The 19,777-nt window shown below is 35.3% G+C and overlaps 1 protein-coding gene and 1 long non-coding RNA gene across 2 annotated transcripts; both read left to right on the top strand.

The window, feature by feature from the left end:
* Window positions 1–5,243: 5,243 nt before the first annotated feature.
* On the top strand, window positions 5,244–8,057 carry LOC137024156 (uncharacterized). The gene is made up of 3 exons (XR_010895649.1): window positions 5,244–5,381; window positions 6,079–6,148; window positions 7,566–8,057. It is a non-coding gene; the product is annotated as an uncharacterized lncRNA (long non-coding RNA).
* A 687-nt stretch (window positions 8,058–8,744) lies between these two features.
* mtpn (myotrophin) lies at window positions 8,745–19,671 on the top strand. Its single transcript, XM_067391359.1, has 5 exons — window positions 8,745–8,866; window positions 9,004–9,080; window positions 12,379–12,492; window positions 13,778–13,861; window positions 18,641–19,671. Exons 2-5 carry the CDS (start codon window positions 9,009–9,011, stop codon window positions 18,725–18,727), a joined length of 357 nt encoding a protein of 118 aa, XP_067247460.1. The 5' UTR covers window positions 8,745–8,866; window positions 9,004–9,008; the 3' UTR covers window positions 18,728–19,671.
* The last annotated feature ends 106 nt before the right edge of the window (window positions 19,672–19,777 follow it).

Below are 19,777 nucleotides of genomic sequence, written 5' to 3'. Positions count from 1 at the left end.
GAACACGGCTGCGCTGAGAAACACAAACTGTGTCTCTTTCTGTCAGAACACAAGACTGATGAGAAAGCAGCAGGAGTGCTGAAGGTCTGCATGTGTTCCAGAACGCTGCCTCCTGCTGGACACAGACACACAGACGGCCTGTAGGAGGTTCATGTGTGTCTCATTAACCCCATGTGCTCCACAGATAAGCGTGGGCGAGAGAGACCGTCTGCACGCGCCATGTCTGCAGAGAAACATGAGGATCAGTGTGTTTTACGGTGTTTCCTCAGTGTTTTGCCTGCTGATGAGAGCACATTTTGTTTCAGTTGGTGCATCAGCAGTCCGTTCACCACCTGACTGAGACATATTGAGCACAAAAATGGAAATCACTAGAGGATTTCTCAAATTAAACCATTTCCAGAGTCCAAGAGAACAAGTTTACATCAACAAAAATGTGTTTGCAAGGTACCAGGTTCCCATAATGAGCAAAAATGTCAGATTTGTGATTAAATCATTCTTTTGAATCGGATCTTTTTAATATATTGGATTAGGCGGGTTCACGAAACGGGACTGAATGTTTTGTGCAAAAACTTTTCAGCCAGAAAATGTAATGTTTAATGTTTGCTTTTATGAGTCAAATCATAGCTGACACTTGGAATTATAGACCAAATACAAAACATAATTGGAAAAAACGTAATTTAAATAAAATTTGAATATTTTATTTAGACCGTATGATATGCCACGCCATCTTAGGACGTTACTTTTTTTATTTTCAGTCAAATTATAATCAATAAACATCACTATAATCGCTTAAAAATCAAAATTGCTTTTGACCATCAGTGCGTAAAAGAGTTGGATTTTGAATCGGTTCTTTTAAATGAACTGTTCAAAAGAGTCGAATAGCAGAATCAGACTATCACTATTGCTCAGTTTCTTGAGAGACTTTCAAAGTTTAAGAGGCTTAATGAAGATCTCAGTTATGCTTCAACTTAAATGACTTATAGTATCTCTTAAAAAATATTTTAAAAAGACACAAATGAGTCAATAGTTGTCTTCTAGTAAAAGTATAGAGCTGTAAAATGAATGATTTTGACTTTGCTAATTTGGCAAATCATGCTTTTGAGAGATGGTTGATAGCTATAGCTTAGTTCAGTGGGTTTTTGATAATTTATTTTATTTTATTTGTTTTTTTTTAAGTACGAAACCCTCATTTTATTTAAAGACAACCCACAATCCAGTTCAACCAGGTGATGGTAGTATAGGGTTGTGGCGGGATTGAAATTATTAAAAGTATTTCAATTAAGTCATTGTCATTTGTTAAGTTATTGCACAGGTTATTTGTTGCATTTACAGTGTTGTCTCATTTGCATAATTCGTTTAGTGACTCAAGTGCTGAAAGTGTGCCGACAGCACATGACACCTTCAATTAGCCCGTCATGTCAATTAATTCTAAATTAAAAGTGAAATTTCTGTCTAGCTTTTGTAGTTTGCGTCATTTCTTCTACACTGTGAACTCAAGCCTACATATGACAGACTCACCTGAGATCAGATACTGGAGAAGACATGCATCACTCATGATAAAAGCGGAGAGTTTGATCGGCTCGTAATGAAGTTGTCGCACACAATCAGAGCTCACATCTACCAATCCCCTGCGGCAGCCGAGCTGGACATGTCTGCAGTGATGGATGATGGGAGAAAACATGGCCTTATGGGAGTCCAGGAGGTGGCGTGACAACAGGAGGTCAGCGGCTCCATCTGATCGGGTTTGATTAGAATCTGACACACGTGAACTGAACATCTCACATGTCTGTTACATGCACTGAATCACATTACAGCCACATGGAGACTGATAAGAGCTATCAGAGGAGGAATGTACGGTGATCGGTTCATTACATTTAATGCCATTCTTTCAAAGTTATGAACAAAAGTTCTTCCATTAACGTTAATAGAATGTTCCTTCAGTGTTAATAGTGTTCTCAAAATGTTATTTACACATGGTTCATGGAACATTTTTTTCGGAACCGTTCCGCTAATGTTTTTTAAACGTTGCTACTTGTTTCAAAACGTTCGAAGAACATTCAAAAGTGACGTTTCGATATTGTTTGCAGAATGTTTTGTTTAAAACAAGTCTTTGCTGCAAACTTCACATACTTTTGAAAATCTAACGTATAGTTGATCCTGATAAGCGCTCAGTTGTAAACAACTTTCTTTTTCCATGAGGGGGTTTGGCATCACGACGGCTTTGTATCCAGGTGGATTGTTAAAGAACACGATACACGTGTCTAGTGGAAATCCTGTAAAATTCAACCAATCACATGACGACTTACTTTTGTGTGCCTTATGCATCAGACGTTCAGCCAACGCTCCATTGGTATGACGTCTGAGCATGTGACTACATGTCATGTGACTACTAACCAACATCTGTGAACATGCGAATGTGTTGTTAACAACATTGGGGAAAGTTACTTTTAAAAATCATGCGTTATAATATTGTTTTACTCCCTAAAAGAACAACTAATTGCGTTAGTTACTTTTTGTGGAAAGTAATCCATTAGGTTACTTTTGCATTACTTTTTCCTGGGTTTGCATGTTTGAATCTAATAAAAAAGAAATGTAAAGGCCCTTTCACACCAAAAGAAAAATAAATAATCCTCAATCTGAAAGAAATGCAAATTCATCCCTGTATATAGGTCAATAAACGGGAAAACAAAGTTGCTCATTTGAAAAAGCAACTCGGGTATTTATTTATTTTGTCAATTTAAAAGTAATACGTTATGTTACTTGTTACTTTAAAAAAGTAATCCAATTACATAGCTGAAGTTACTTGTAATGTGTTACCCTCAAAACTGATTGTTAAATTACAGAAATATTAACTTAAAATCTCAAGTAAATATTTTAGGTCAACGTTTAAGAATCTCTGCATTACAGTATTGCTGCTGTTTTTAATTGCCTGTTTCAAATGCAAAATGTTTCTGTTTCTCAGGGTATCAACCTCCATCATTCAACCCTCTGAAATGTCTCTGTTCTGGAGCTGTTTGGACATAATTACAGGAAGACACGCCTGAATTTCCTCTGAAATGTTGCCTGTGATCTTCCCTCTGGATGAAGATAACAGCAGTTTAGAACAGATGAAAACTTTTCGAATTGTTCTTATTTTTATATTCAAATATGTTATTTGCTCTGTGTGATAAAGTTCATTCAGGCTTGCAGCCGGTCAGTGTGAAGCAGAGAAACATGATTATTTCTCATGCTGTCAGATATGAATGAATCAGTATGAATTTTTATGGTACCATTGTTATTTTTAAGACGCTACAGGCAAAACATTTTTCATGCCCTGACTTTATCTTACAATATTCAAATCTCTGTTCTGCATATTAGTGCATATTTAATTAGATAACGCTTAATTTGCATATTTAAACAACATTTAAATTCATTTTTGTGATTCTTAATGAACTGGATGCTGAAATATCTATTATTTTTTTGTCTTGCCTTAAGTGTGCATTGGAATATTTTGTGTTTGCATACAAAGCATTTTATTGTTCAGCGCGTCTTTGATAACAACGCCTCGTCTCAGTCCACCAGTAGCATGTATGAGCTCTTGATGGAGCACACATGAACGCGCGCCTGTCATCGTCCCCCGCGTGCTTGTAGTAATTGCGCCGCTGCATTAGCATGAGGCCTGCGGTGGCCTCACGAGACCCTCATAAACTCAGATGCTGCATATCATTACAGCCGCGTGCACGGCTAATGTGCGGCGAGCAGGTGCTCTCATGGGCTTTGCTGCGATACCTGCAGTCCTGAATTTTCTTTATAACCCTCCTGACAAACACGCGCTCCTTTATAGATGTTTTTGTCCTCTAGCTGGATTGGTTTTCTTCTGAGAGCTTATTTCATGCAATAATAGTGTCATGCGGCGCTGCCATCCTCCATACATCAGAATGAGAGAGGTTGTGGGAAGGTGAAGGACGGGAGGTTCACATTAGAAGCTGATAAACGGTGTGATCTCCTCTGGTTGCTCTTTTCTGCATCTGCTTTAATGGTCTAATTCTGCTAGAGCTTTATAAAAACGTTCTTCAAAATAATTGCAAAAAAACAAGCAGGTAATGAAAACTAACATCTTTCCAGAGCTGAAAACAAATGAAGAAGTGTTTCAGTATCGTTCTGACAGAAGGAGCATTTGGTGTCAAAATCTGATCCAAATTTTTCTTAAGAAAATGTTTGACAGGGTAAATATTATGGAGTAATTTAAAAGTTATTTCTTTTATTTTGTTAGTGAGGAAAAATCTTAGTTGCATGGACCATATATTTTTCCAATTTAAATGATCAAAAAGCTTGCAGGAGGGCCAGAGACAATGTTCTCAAGGAATAAAGCTCTCATATAATTTCACACAGCCCAAATTGACGCCATGAATCTGACTGTCAAAAGTGTCTTTACCTATTAACGACCATTAAAAAGAAGTCTTCTGACAGATCCTTTGGATCGCTGATTAAAAATCTGACTGCAAAAAGAATCTATAACTACTGACAACCATTAGAACGTAGTCATTTATTCTGACAGAATGAAAATTATTTATTTCACTCATTTATTCTTCAGCTGTCTCTGTACATTATAGACCTTTGGATGAATGATACTGGCTGATTAAAAATCACTTAGAAAGGAATTAGATAGAAAACCACAGATAATAATTTAAAAAACACATATGTAAATAAAACATAAATTTGCATGCAAATATAGATTTAAAGCTGTGTTAACTAACAGCACTAGACAGTCACAGTAAATTGAACTGATGATAATCCAGCAGCACCTCTAATGATTATATTTGAATGCCAAATCCTCCTCTTTATCAGAATTCCGACTGTTTTGATCCATTTAATCTCTGATTTATGAAGAGATCCCCCTGAAGCTCAATATTAATAACTGTGCCATCTCTCAAGTTTTATTAACAGCTCCTTCTGTATTATGTAAGTTTATGTATGATTTATTACACACCGACCGTACACTGTAAAAAATTCCTGTAAATTTACATGGAAATTTAACAGTAAAATGATGTTTTCAAGCAATAACAGCAAGTTGCTGTTATTTACAGTGCATTATGGGAAGACTTGTTCACTTCGGGTTGCGTGGTCGACCAACAACAGTATGTCACTGTTATTTAACAGAATTATACCATATTTTTTCCCCCAACGTGAACAAGGCGGAATTTTGATTATCTGCATGAGGTAAGTTTGCAACTATTTATGATTGTATTTGCCTCTCTTGAAATGACTTATTACTTTAAAATATTACATCTTAAACATCAAATGACACATCTGTTATTTAAATCAGACGTCTCTATTATAGGTAAAGGGGTGATTGAGCGACTGAGGAATCGATTGTATGAGCTCAGAGTCATCAGACACAGGTAAGAATCCCTCATTTTCATCCAAAATGTCTATTTTACAAAACAAAATATGAGTGTGACTCGGTGGGAGCGTACAAAATTGATTGTTTGGTAACTTTTAACGTGCATCTGAGTAATTTTGTATCTGCTAATGTTGTTTGCCACTACGTCCGATTTTAACCTTCAAGTACTTCTAAAAATAATATTATAAAGATCAAGTGAATCCTTTGTAATTTTAATTAGAAGCGGTTAGTGAACGGTTACACGCACTCTGCGTTTGTCGACTATGCATCAATCATACAAGTGAAGTTTATGAAACAGGCGTGTGATAATCTTTTTGTCTGTTAATGGTAAGTGAGGTACGAAATTTGCAATTCTTGTTGTAGTATAATTACTGTATGTGCTTTTGCAAACCGCTTCTGGCTTGATCACAGAACTATTCGCGGCATGCCAATCATTCTATAAGAAAATGTAAGTTTGTCTTTGTGTTTGTCTTTCATTGTGGTTGTTAGTTCTTAAAATGAACACCTGTATAGGAATGGTTCAACCAAAAATGAAATTCACTCAAATTTACTCACCCTTATGCTTTCTTAAATTCATAAGAATTTAAGGGGCACAGATGAAGATATTTTAATGAAGAAATTATGTCTGTTTCCCTATAAAATGCAAGTGAACTTCAGACTCCAAAAATGTCATAAATTGTTCTCTTTGACAATAGATGTCTGCCACTCCTGCTGACCTTGAGAAGATGGGTAACCTGCCTGTGACTCCTCGTTTGATCCTGCTTGGTAAGTATATCATATTAGATAGGTCTGCAATTTGTTTTACTAAAACAAGGCTCACACAAGTTTTACTATTAGTAGTTCCACATTTATGTGCCTTAAATTTATGCATTTGGCAGAAGCTTTTATCTTACATTGCATTCAACGTACACATTTTACATTTTGTAAGTTCTTGCTTTCCCCTGGGAATCGAACCCATGACCTTGGCATTGCTAGCACCACACTCTACTGTTTGAGCAACAGGAGCTACAGGAAAGCCTTATTCTATCCATATTCTAGAATCCACTGTCTTTGAATCATGTTTTATTGCACTGTGCTGGGCTGCGTTTCTCAAAAGCATCATAAGCCTAGATTTATCTTACCTAGATAATCATTGCCACCAATGGTCTCTACGATCAACTTAGGCGTATGATGCTTTTGAGAAACGCAGCCCAGGTTTGAATTTAAAATATTTATTCAACTAAGCCAAGTCTTTGTTTGAGAATTTAGTTTACCTATAGAAACCTCATAGTTTGTTTTTTTATCACTATACAATCTCTATACAATTTATTGTGTTTAACCTTTTTCCCATCTTGAAAGATGGCTTGCCATTAAAGGGATAGTTCACCCAAAAATTTGAATTCTGTCATTAATTCCTCACCCTCATGTTGTTCCAAACCCGTAAGACCTTTGTTCATCTTCAGAACACAAATTAAGATACTTTTGACTGAGAGCTCTCAGATTTCATAAAAAATATCTTAATTTGTGTTCTGAAGATGAACAAAGGTCTTACGGGTGTGGAACGATACGAGGGTGAGGAATTAATGACAGAATTTGTCTATGGGTCATTTGTCCAGGAACAATGAGGCACAATGATATTACACAGCGCCTGAAAATAGGCTAACTTCCGTCAACATAACCAATGTGACAACCTGCTTACACAGAGAGCGCTGGGGACTATTTTCAGGTGCTGTGTAATATTATTGTGCTGCTGCACTCATGGGACGGCTCAAGTTCCTTGATCATTACACAGAAGAAATGAGAGTATAGTTCCTAGCCATATCGGTCTAGAATATCACAACTTTTCATTTTCCGTCAGTCTTATTACACAATGTAACTATACACATCACAACATGCAAATAGGAAAATGTTGGCGTTATTTTGTCTCTTATTGAGCAGTAGGCTAGATGGAGCCGTTTACCTCAAGTCTTTGTGCTAAGCTAGGCTAGCGGTGTGTGGGTCAGACAGAGTTATGGCACGCACGGGGATGAGAATGGTGTGTATGGACTTATCTAACTCTGGGGGATACGGTGAATAAGCTAAAGTCCCAAAAAGTCGGTGTGTTCCTTTAACAAATTAAATTTTATTGTAAAGTGTTACCAAAATTTTGATCATACCATATAAAATCATTGTTCACTAAAAATATTTCTCTCTTATTTTAAAGACGTTTTGTTGGAATAAATCCGGAAAAGGGGACCAAGTCTGCACGGGGAAAAGTTACATCCAAAAAAACTGGGAAAACCATAACTGTCAACACCAAAGTGTCAAACCTCTTAAAGAGACTTATGGACTTCATTTAAAAAGTGTAGTTGACACACCCCACATCCATGCAGGTTGGTTTCTGAAAAATGTGCTGGCCTGGTGAGTTATTCTTTGTTTATACCAAGTTATTTAGGTATTAAAAATGCTGATGCTTTGTTAAAGCCTGTTCGAGTGTTTATTTTATTTTTTATTTTTTAATAATTGGTTTGTTTCAGTGCAATTGTTTTTTTTGGAGTAATGTTTGGTGAAGCCTGATTCGATTTGTATTTTATATACAGGTAGATAGATATTGTTTGTTTTTGTTTGTATGTTTGCTTTTTCATTAGCCATTTTTGTATTTTGATATGTTGATGGGTGTTTATTTTGTATATGCACTGAATATTACTTGAATACTTTTACATTTTTATCGGAATAAAAAAAAAAAAAAAAAAACTAACTTGGCTTTTTTCCTTTTTGTTACCCATAGCCAAATATAAAATGCTCAGTTATTATAGCATTTAAAATTTGAATGATTTGGTTGTGACTAGTGTCATTTAACAGCTATCAATGTAAAAGAATTTCCCTGTAAAAAAACAGTAATCTACTGGCAGCTGTGGTTGCCAGCATGATACTGTAAAAATACAGAGCACTACCGTTTTTGAAATTAACAGCCAAATACCGTTTTTTTCAGCTACAGTAGACTACTGTAATTTAACTGTTAAATCACAGTTATCTACTGTAGCTGAAAAAACGGTATTTGGCTGTTAATTTCAAAAACGGTAGTGCTCTGTATTTTTACAGTATCATGCTGGCAACCACAGCTGCCAGTAGATTACTGTTTTTTTACAGGGAAATTTTTTACAGTGTAGTGACTCTTATTTTGAAGTGACGAAGGCCTCGTTTATACAGAGATTTGATTTATTCCTATATTATTTATATATATATATATATATATATATATATATATATATATATATATATATATATATATATATATATATATATATATTATTTGGATAATTAATATTTGCTAGTTCTTTATTGTTATTTTACTTGTACAGATCTGAGGTGATGGTGGGTGTGGACGGGGACTCTTATTCTGAAGTGTATCTGGGCGCTAGTCTGATAGCGGAAGTTCGTGCCTCTGGTAGCTGCAGTTCAGGCGGATCCCGTCAGTGTCTGATCACAAACTTTCTGTCAAAGCCGAAAAACACACGCAATCCGGTGAGTGAACCCCTGAACCACTTCACACAAGCGTTAAAAAGTCGGAGGGATGAAATGATTCCCGCAGCGCAGGCGCGAGCCAGTTTAGGAGCGCAGGCCTGTAATACTGTGTATGTGTGTGTTTGTGTGTATTTCAGGTGAAATGGGGGATAAGGAGTTGATGTGGGCCCTGAAAAACGGAGATCTGGATGAGGTGAAGACTCTCCTGGTTAAGGTGAGAAACACAATCGTTTCATCTCTTCACATACATTCATAAACGAGGCGTGACAGCTCGTGAAGGTCTGTAGATCCTCACACAACACTACTGTGATGCTGCTGTGGTATTTGATCTTTACCATGACGCTGAATGATTGCAACAGCCACATACATAGTATGTAAACTTGTATTACTATAGTTTCAGAAAGATGTTATCATGTTATGTTGCAGAAACCATGTTAATACTATGGTACTTAGCAGTAAAAGCAACAGGTGGATGTTTTCTAGAAGATTTCCTATTTAAAGTGGGTTTGGTTCAGTAAAACAACTCAGGTTGTGAAAATGTAACCCATTTTATTCAAGTAGCATTATGTTTTTATTAGAGGACTAGTGGTTTAAATGACTAAAACGTATTATTTAAAGGGTTAGTTCACCCAAAAATGAAAATTCTGTCATTTATTATTTCACCCTCATGTTGTTCCACACTCGTAAGACCGTCCGTCATTCATCTTCAGAACACAAATTAAGATATTTTTGATGAAATCCAATGGCTCAGTGAGGCCTGCATAGCCAGCAATGACATTTCCTCTCTCAAGATCCATTAATGTACTAAAAACATATTTAAATCATATAAAGCCACGAGAATATTTTTGGAGCGCCAAAAAAACAAAATAACGATTTATTTAGTGATGGTCGATTTCAAAACACTGCTTCATGAAGCTTCAGAGCGTTATGAATCTTCTGTGTCGAATCATGATTCAGATTGCGTGTCAAACTGCTGAAATCACGTGACTTTGGTGCTCTGAACCGCTGATCCGACAAAAGATTCCTGAAGCAGTGTTTTGAAATCGGCCATCACTATAGAAGTCGTTATTTTGTTTTTTTGTCGCACCAAAAATATTCTCGTGGCTTTATAATATTAATATTGAACCACTGTACTCACGTGGCCTGATTTAAATATGTTTTTAGTACATTAATGGATCTTGAGAGAGGAAATGTCATTGCTCATGCCTCACTGAGCCATTGGATTTCATCAAAAATATCTTAATTTGTGTTACGAAGAATTAATGAAGGTCTTACGGGTGTGGAACGACATGAGGGAGAGTAATTAATGACAGAATTTTCATTTTTGGGTGAACTAACCCTTTAATCAGTTGGATTTTCTCCTGAAGTGTTATCCAGTAGGAAAATTAGGGACTGATGATGTCAGCCGAAAAGGAAACTCATTGGCAGAAATAGTTTAAAAAATAACAACAAAACAGCATTTTTTAATTTTTTTTTCCTGATGATAATACACTGGTTTTCCTGGCGTATCAAGTCAATCCCTCAGTGTATAGTAATCGTTCAGTACCATGGTATTACCAGAATGGGTTGTGGTTGTGTTAATGGTTTAAAGACGTTCAGCTGGTGACCTCTCTCTCACACACACACACACACACTCATCTGTTAAGTGTGTATCCTGTGTCACAATATCACATCACCTCCTTGTGTAATTATATACACTCTTCACACACGCACAGAAACAGACCTCAGAGGAGTGTGTGTGCTGAAATGAGTTCCTCCTGCTCTGATATATTGGGAGTGTGTGTGTGTGTGTGTGTGTGTGTGTGTGTGTGTGGTTTGAGGATGTGGGCAGGAAACCATTCCCACCACCTGTATGGAGAGCGTGTGGTTTGGTTCTCTTCACTTTCAGCCTCAGAATATCTCATCTTTTATCACTTCACAGCATTATTCGGCTGGATCCGGTCAGTGCTGAAGATCTGGGTCATCCGTTTATGAAGGGGTGTTTCTTTTTACTAATGTGGTTGTGTTATGTTTAGCGCAGTGGTTTACCTCAGTTCACACCTACAGCTGGTTCACACGATGCTCAGTGTTTTCAGACTGAAGCAATAACGCTCGTGTTTCATTGTGAAGAGAGTCGCGGATCAGGCTGTTGGTTTTTAGATGCAGCACATTATTAAGGGCACGAATGTTTATTAAATCATTATTTTATTAAATCATCATTCCACTAGTGCAGAAGTGTTGAGCTCTGCTCCTGAAACACCAAATATTGAGGGGTGCTTCAATTAGAAATACTTTTATTTTTTTAAAGAAATAAACATCATCAGAATAATAGATGATCAGCTGATTTTATAGATTAAATAACCTTGCTTTTATGTCTATATTAGGAAAATCCAGTAAATGAAACACTCCAAAAACATTATGAAACACTTGAGATCAAACAAAAGACTACATTATTATAATAATGTTTATACTTTATATATATATATATATATATATATATATAATTGCAAAATATTATGTAAGTGATAATTACATTATATAACTTATAAATATAATTATATATGTTATCAAATCATTGTTTATGATGTTAATTAAATGTTTATTTAATAGTAAATATTATTATTATTATTAATTATATAATAATAATAAAACATATTGAATAATATTGAATATTATTATATGTAAAATGATTGAAGTATCCTAATATTTTTTATTAATTTATTGCAGTGCTCATATAATATAATAATAATAACATGTATTATATAATGAGATAATTATATAATCATTGTATTTGTCATATAATTATTACAATTATAATTATTTTTAAATGTAATATGATTAATAATATTATTAAATAACAAACCATGAAAAATAATTGAATATCATATTTAATATTAAATACTATTATTTGTATAATATATTTATGATAATTCTATAATTTAGAATTTGTTATATAAAAATTATATAACATAATTTGTTATATAATTTTTATTAAAATATACTAAACGTAATATGATTTAATAATTAAATATTTAATAATAACAAAGTAATAAAAATATATATTGAATAATATAATATTTAATATTATATTACTATATTATAATGATTAAAGTATCTTAATATTTAATATTATATTAGTAATGTTATGATAATTAAATATTTGATTAATAATAATAATAATAATATCAAGTAATAACAAACTATTAAAACATATTGAATTATATTTAATATTAAATATTATATTTATAATGTATCCTAATATTTTATTATTTTTACTATGTATTCTATAATATATAATAATTTATGTTATATAATTTATAGTAAAATCATATAAAACGTAGTTTGATTTAATCATTAAATATTTATTTATTTAATAATAACAACAACAACAAACTATTAAAATATATATTGAATAATATAATACTTAATATTAAATATTATTATATGCATAGTGAATAAAGTATCCTAAATCATATGATTAAACAAAAATCATATGATTATTTATAACCTATAATCTGTGGTGTTGTGTGTAGGCGGAGGATGTGAACCGGACTCTGGAGGGAGGCAGGAAGCCGCTTCACTACGCTGCAGACTGCGGTCACGCCGACATGCTGGAGTTTCTGCTGTCTAAAGGAGCCGATGTGAACGTAACTGTCCTTCTGTCATTCTCCAGCACACACACACACACACACACCTCAGCTCTGTGTGTTTAGATGAATATCTGCTCCACTATGTAAATGTTTAACTTGTGGAGTCACAGGGGCAGATATTAGTCTGATACCATCAAACACAGTCAGGATTAGCATGTTGACTTCTGCTAAATTACAGTATTCAAACAGAAATCCGTTATTGTAATTTGTAGTAAAATTTCACAGTGTTCCTGTTTTTACTGTATTTTTTGTTCAAATAAATGCAGCCTTAGTGAGCAGAAGAAACTAAATTAAATTAAAAGCCCCCAAATTTTTATACGGTAGTTCATAAATTTGTATGTTATAAAATGACACTATTGCTGCACCGTTTGATCACATTTCAATATCATAATACTTTGATTTTATTCTTTATATATCATTATTCTGCATGAATACCATATTGATTAATCATAACAATTGTGTTGTGTTGTAAATTACGCTCTGACAAACGTTTTGTACTTAGAAAGAACATGGTAAGAGATATGAACAAGTTATTTTAATATTATAATTTTTATGATCATTTTGAATTAGATTTAGGATTATCATTTTAACTAAAACTATTAAAAACCTTTTTAAATCAAAATTAAAAATTAAAATCATTGGAAACAAACTGAAATAAATTAAAACTAATGAGCAATATAAAAAAATAATATATATATTATTTTTATATATATATATATAAAATAAAAATGAAAACTGAAATAAAAATAAATTAAAAACTGAGCAATAATTTTAAAATATAATAAATATAAATATTAATATAATATAAATATAAATAAATTAAAATAAAAACTGAAATAAAAGTAAATTCAAATTAAACATTAAAATGAAACATTAAAAAATAATAATAATATAATAAATATAAATAATAATAATAAAATGAGTGTTTTCTATTTTATTTCAATTAACATTTTAGTTCTAGCTCACTGTAATAGCAGTGATTTGAAGAAAAGCAGCGCTGGCACCTCCTTCAGAACATGTCCAGATCTCTATCGGTTCTTCTCTGTCCCATCAGGACCACTCATGCGTCTATCAGCGCTGCTCTCAGTACAGATAGAGACAGGTTTCCCTGCGAACGGGGGAAGATAAGAGACTTCTGAAGCCGGCTGATAACCCAGCATGCATCTCTCTCTCTCTCTCTAATTCATAGTGCACTTCAGAGATGGTGATTTTAATGATAATTACACTCATGTTGCTCTTCGGTCGCAGTATGTGTGAATTCTGGTGTTTTTTTTCCTGACAGGCTCCAGATAAACACGGCATCACCCCGCTGCTGTCCGCCACTTATGAGGGTCACATGAGCTGCGTCAAGATTCTTCTAGAAAAGGTATTTATGCAAAATAACTTTATATATCATGATGTCGTTTTTTTTTGTTTTTTTTTTACTCTGGAAATTCAACAAAAAATCATTATATCTATTTTGTTTGGAAGCTTGTTTCTGCCACTAAATAAAAAGGGTAATTGCCACTTTTTATCTCACAATTCTGACTTTTTCTCAAAAACTCGTAATTCCGACCTTTTTCCTCGCGATTCTGCGATATAAACTCCCAATGGCGAGTTACAAAGTCAAATTCTGAGGGGAAAAAAGTCGCAGTTATACTATTTTATTTATTTTTATTTTTTTCAGTGGCGGAGACAAGCTTCCGTAATTTTGGGATAATCCAATGAACAAAAACAGCCTCGCATTATGAAACGCTTGAGTTCAAAACAAAAGACTCCTGAATTATATAATTAAAAGGATTAAAATCGCATAATATTATATAATATGATAACTGCAAGAATTAAACTCGCAATTCTGAATTTTTTTTGCAATTCTGAATTTTGTCCCCCCTCACAATTCTGACTTTTTTTCTTGCGATTGTGAGATATAAACTCGCAATTCTGCCCAATTATAAGTTGGTAATTAATATATAAAGAGGTAAGTCCAAACTCAAGTCTGATTATAGCTGATATACAAACAAGTTGAAATTAATTTTAATGCAAAAAGTTGTTTAATGTTGAGCATCTGTAATTTAACTAAATTGCAATAATGGTATGTGCCGTATGATATATCATGATAATGAGAATGCATGCACTTCAAAATACCATGAATAATTAAGTATACTTTTCCTATCAACCGGTTAATATGTACAGAACCGCTGCATGTGCTCTCTGATGTAAACAAGCCCAATAAAGTCAACTTTTTAATTATATCTTACTTTATTTGGAATTCTAATTGAATAATGCCAAATAAAACAATAGCCATTGACGCACATCTGTTATTGTGACATGTTGTGACATGCTCAGCATCTGTAAACTCCTCGTCTTGACGTCTTCAGAACACGCTCTGCTCTGTATGTTCACTTTACACGTGTTTTCATGTGTCGAGCTGCTCATGATCTCTGCTGGCTGGCACATTTCTACTGTTGTGTCATGTATACTGTGGCAGCGTCCAGCTCTAGTCAGAGAAAGAGCTTTTTGTTTGTGGGTTTTAAAGCTGAAAGCGTCTGAACGGGGCTGTAAACAGTGACATCCGCAGGGTCAGACAGGGTTATATAATGCAGTTATGTCAGGCTGCACTGGCCCTCTGCACAGCACTGCACATTCTTTAGTGAGAGATCCCTTCTGAGATTACACAACACACACACACACGTGCGCTGATGTCCCACAGGAGCCCGTCTGAGGGCCCTTCATCTCCTCACACTCACTCTCGTGTGTTTCCTCCGGGCCGCTCGGATGGCTGTTGCACAGGAACATTCCAGGTTGTTATTGACCTCGATTAAATCCCCATCGGATCACTTCCAAGAAGGTGGGGTGTAACAATGTTTGTCCTATTGTTTAAAGAGGACCTGTTATGCTCTTTTACAAACTCTTGATGTTGGTTTTGGGCTCTACTAGATTGAATGTTGATTATTCTCCTCATATTGCAGCTCCTCTCTTCCCAGTCTGTCAGTAACGCTCTGTTTAGTTCCTGTCTCTGTGAAGCCCCTCCTACTGAAAAGCACAATGTGCTCTGATTGGTCGGCTGGAGCAGTGTGTTGTGATTGGTCAAGCGCTTTGAGCGTGTTTGGAAATGTCACAAATGCTCGTCTTGCACTGCTCTGTGATGTGCCACGCATTACGTCATCACGTTGGAAAGGTCACGCGTGACGTAGGCAGAAACAAATGTATTTTTTCAGGAAAATGGCCAATCATTTCTCTAGATTAGACTCTTATTCCTCGTCTGGGATCATGTAGAGCTCTTTGAAGCTGCACTGAAACTGACATTTGGACCTTTTTTCTTTAATATTATTAATTTTTGAGACATATTTTAGTTATCATTAATGTTTTGGATTGTGACAGCAGCTTTCTGGATTTTCCATTTCTGTTTCCCTTTTAATTTTTCCTCTCAAAGGATTGTGGGTGTTGGGTTCACCGCACAGAATGATGCAATTCACACCCAAGACTACAGTATGAATCTGAATAACTTCTCAGTTGCTCTTGAATAAACGAATAGCAAACACACACACGGTCACTTTCCCTCAATATCACGTCTCTTATTTGTATTTGTATCTCAGTCCATCTCTGTATTCTGCCACTTTCCGTATACTGATGGATCGTGGATTAAATGTTTGTGAATGTTAGATTTGGCGGGATCGGTGTAAAATTTTCTGGATCTCGTCTCATGTTTTATTAGATTGTGGTATTTCCTACTAAAGCAAGGCAGTATTTGACTCTGTAAGCACATCCATAGCCGACTGGTGACCGTGGCCTTGGACAGCAACATGCCCAGTGTATTATGGGTGTTGAAGTTTTCCTACTTATTTGGCAAAATGGAAGACAACGTCTTCTCTAGTCAGGTAGCGGCGATTTTAAAAATAAATAAATAAAATGTTTTGTCTTTCTGTTGTATAGGCAGCCAAGTTTTATTGAAAGCCAGCGGTGAAGTAACCCTTTAAATATCTTGTTTAGTTTCTATTTTAAATTGTAATAATTCAAGTATGGTTTTCTAGAGAAGCTGGCAAATCTGCATTGAATCCAATGATGAATGTTTTTCTTCTTGCTATCTCTGTATTCACCTCCATTTCGTTCCCACACGGATGGTGATGAATATGGCAGACGAGAGGAAACGTCACATGGCTGAAGCAGAATGAGTGACAGAAGAGCACTTCCTCTTTTTCTGTCGTCAAATGCTCTAATGGGAAGTAAAACTTCCATAATTACTAGTTAACTTCAGATATTTACATTTTTAAACATTATTTTAAACCTTTTATCTAGCTCTCGTCTTTATCTAGATCACGTGATATAAGGGCCAAAATTTTGTTTTATTTTCTCCACTTAAAACATCCATCAAGTCATAATCAGTGTTATTTTAGTTTTTATTTTAGTTTAATATTTTAAATTAGCTTTTATTTTGTGTACCTTTTAGTTTTCATGTTAATTTTAATTTAATTTTTAGTAATTTCATTATGTGCTTTTGTGTGCTTAACTTTTTTTTGTTGTAAATATTGCTATTTGGGTTTAACATTTTTATTTCAGTTTTAATTTTTTATTTATTTACAGTTTATTGCCAATGCAAAATTTTCATTTAGTTTAAGTTTTTCAGCTAATATTTACATTTTATTTTATTTCAGCTTTATTTCAATTAACAGAAATGTTTTTAATAGTTGTAGTTTTAGTTAACGATAATAGCCCTGGTCATAATTTAATAGTAATAATTTAGTTTTTTATAATCACCCCTAAAATTAAACTGTTTACTACCAGTAAATGAGCTCTGTGATTGGCTAACCTCTTTGCATGTGAAATGAGTAACAAATCACCAAGTTGCTGAAGACCCAACAGGTGTTAGTATGTAAATTGTATGCTAATGAGCTCATGATTTTGATGTCTACATGCAACAACGAACTTAAATTATTATTAATGCTGAGGTATTAGTTGTTGTAACTTCTTTGTATTCAGTTATTTGTACAATACAGGGTCAGTGTCTGGATTTGTGCGCTTTTCCCAACATGCAGCAGCGCTGACCACAGCACAAGGGAACAAACACTGTATTTAACAGGCATTTATTATGTGTAGAGAGATGTGAAACTGAAGAATGAACACGGGAGGCTTGTGTGTGTGTGTGTGTGTGTGTGTGTGTGTGTTTGTGTTTGTGTGTGTTTGTGTGTGTGTGTTTGTGTGTGTGTGTTTGTGTGTGTGTGTTTGTGTGTGTGTGTTTGTGTGTGTGTGTGTTTGTGTGTTTGTGTGTGTGTGTGTTTGTGTGTGTGTGTGTGTGTGTTTGAGAGGCCCACTGGTGTTTTTCTGCATCTTTTGAGGGAGTGAATGAATAAGTCAATCCGTCTTCAGATGTTTGTTGGAGCGTTGATCCTCAGGCCGCTCTCAGGTGTTTGTGTGCGAGCCGGTCACGAGAACGACCTTCAGTTTTCGTACATTTGCCCTCTGAACACTTGGATCTGAACTTCAGTGCAGAGGAAAGTCCACGCTCAGACTCCGACCTGTGTGTAAAGAGGAATAATTCTGTCCACATCCACAGTGACGATCAATAAACTGCATCGATCCGTGTAGAGGATAATATTTCCGTAAAGGGCGGCGGGCCGCTCGATTACCCTCGTGTTAAAGGGCCCCGCGGGTCCGGCTCCCTGTAGATTATGCATGAGATTCTCTGTTACTCAATAACGCCGTAATCAGCTCTTATGGGTCAGGTGATGCACTGGAGGTGGAAGAGTAATCTAGTTTAAATTGCTCTTTTATTTCTTGAATAATGTTGGGTCGTGTGTAATCTAGCAGAACTTTGACTAGCGGTGTAAAGTCCGATTCACCCCGCGGCTTGTTCAGATTAGTGTTTCTGCGCTCCAGTGTGCTGCTCTCTTTATTTATCGAAGGGTGATCAAGCGCCAGAATATCAATATTGTAGCTCTCCTTTGACTGTAAAACTGGTCTGCCCAACTTTGAAGAACTTTTTTTAAACTAAATATTAACATTTTTTTATTTTATTTCAGCTTTATTTTAATTAATTAACTAAAATGTTTTTAATAGTTTTAGTTAATGATAATAATCCTGCTGTAAGTGTTTCAATCTCATCTCTGACACACTAATGTGAATGTTTTATTGATCAGGAAAAATTGTTTGATCCTGTGTGTTCCTCCAGGGTGCTGATAAGGAACGAAAGGGTCCAGATGGTCTCAGTGCGTTCGAGGCGGCCGAGAGCGAGGCCATCAAAGCTCTACTGAAGTGAGTCGGACGCTGCCGGCAGCGGAGAGGTTCTGAACACAACCACTGGATCCCGCAAACACACACACACACAAACACACACACACACACCTCTCTGTCTCTGCCCGCTGGCTGCATCAGCTCATCTAGGTTTCCTTTTGTTTTGTTTTTCTTCATGACCTGTTTTATTTTATTTTAGGGGAGGTGCCTGATTTTCCCCTTTAGTTTATCAGCGTCAGCCATTGGCTGATGGACCTGTCACTCATGCCTATGGACCAATGGGAACGCCTGTCTAACACCACTAAACACGGACTTTAGAGTTCAGACTACAGCGCGCAGACTCTGCGAGCGAGTGTATGATGATGATGATGATGTGTACATTAATTTTTCAGACTGTTGCGTTTTGCAATTAGAAACAAATGGTTTGTATAGTTAATAGGGCTCTGAAAACGCTGGAAAAATACTAGCTGATGAATTTACCTGCACTCCATCCCCACGTTTCCTCTCCTTCAGCTCAACGACATTCCCGCAGCTGTCGCATTAGCTGTTTAAAGAACAAATATTACACTTCAGATGCTTGAATCGTTCTGCTGACGCACACATTTTGCTTTTGTGCCCCTTTGAATTTGTGTTGTTGTGGCAAAAATAAATGAATTCTCAGCTGCTGTGTGCTTGTAGTGTTAAACAGGATTGTTCAGACGAGGGACGCCTGTCTCTCTCTCTCTCTGTCTCCAGCAGGACGTGTCTCACTCCGCTCTCTTGCCGAGATGTCGCCCTCTCCAGATTATCTCACTCTTTTAGGCCGTCTCTCTCTCTCTCTCTGCATGATGGTGTTTTAGCTTTTGAAGACAGTCTTAAACAAAAATGCACATTGATAAGCAAATGAACACTTCAAAGATCCATATCTGGCATTGTTGTGAAAAAGTCCGTTTGAAAACAAAAAACAAATAAAACTATTTCAAATGATTAGTTTGATTTTGTCACATTTGTAAGTATTGACTGATGGAGAATAATTTATATTTATATAAATATATATATTATATATATATATATATATATATATTATACACAAATG

Source organism: Chanodichthys erythropterus, chromosome 8 (assembly GCF_024489055.1).
Source record: "Chanodichthys erythropterus isolate Z2021 chromosome 8, ASM2448905v1, whole genome shotgun sequence".
Lineage (NCBI taxonomy): Eukaryota > Metazoa > Chordata > Actinopteri > Cypriniformes > Xenocyprididae > Chanodichthys > Chanodichthys erythropterus.
The sequence above is the reverse complement of the archived record's forward strand: the minus strand, read 5'-3'. Positions and strand labels throughout refer to the sequence as shown.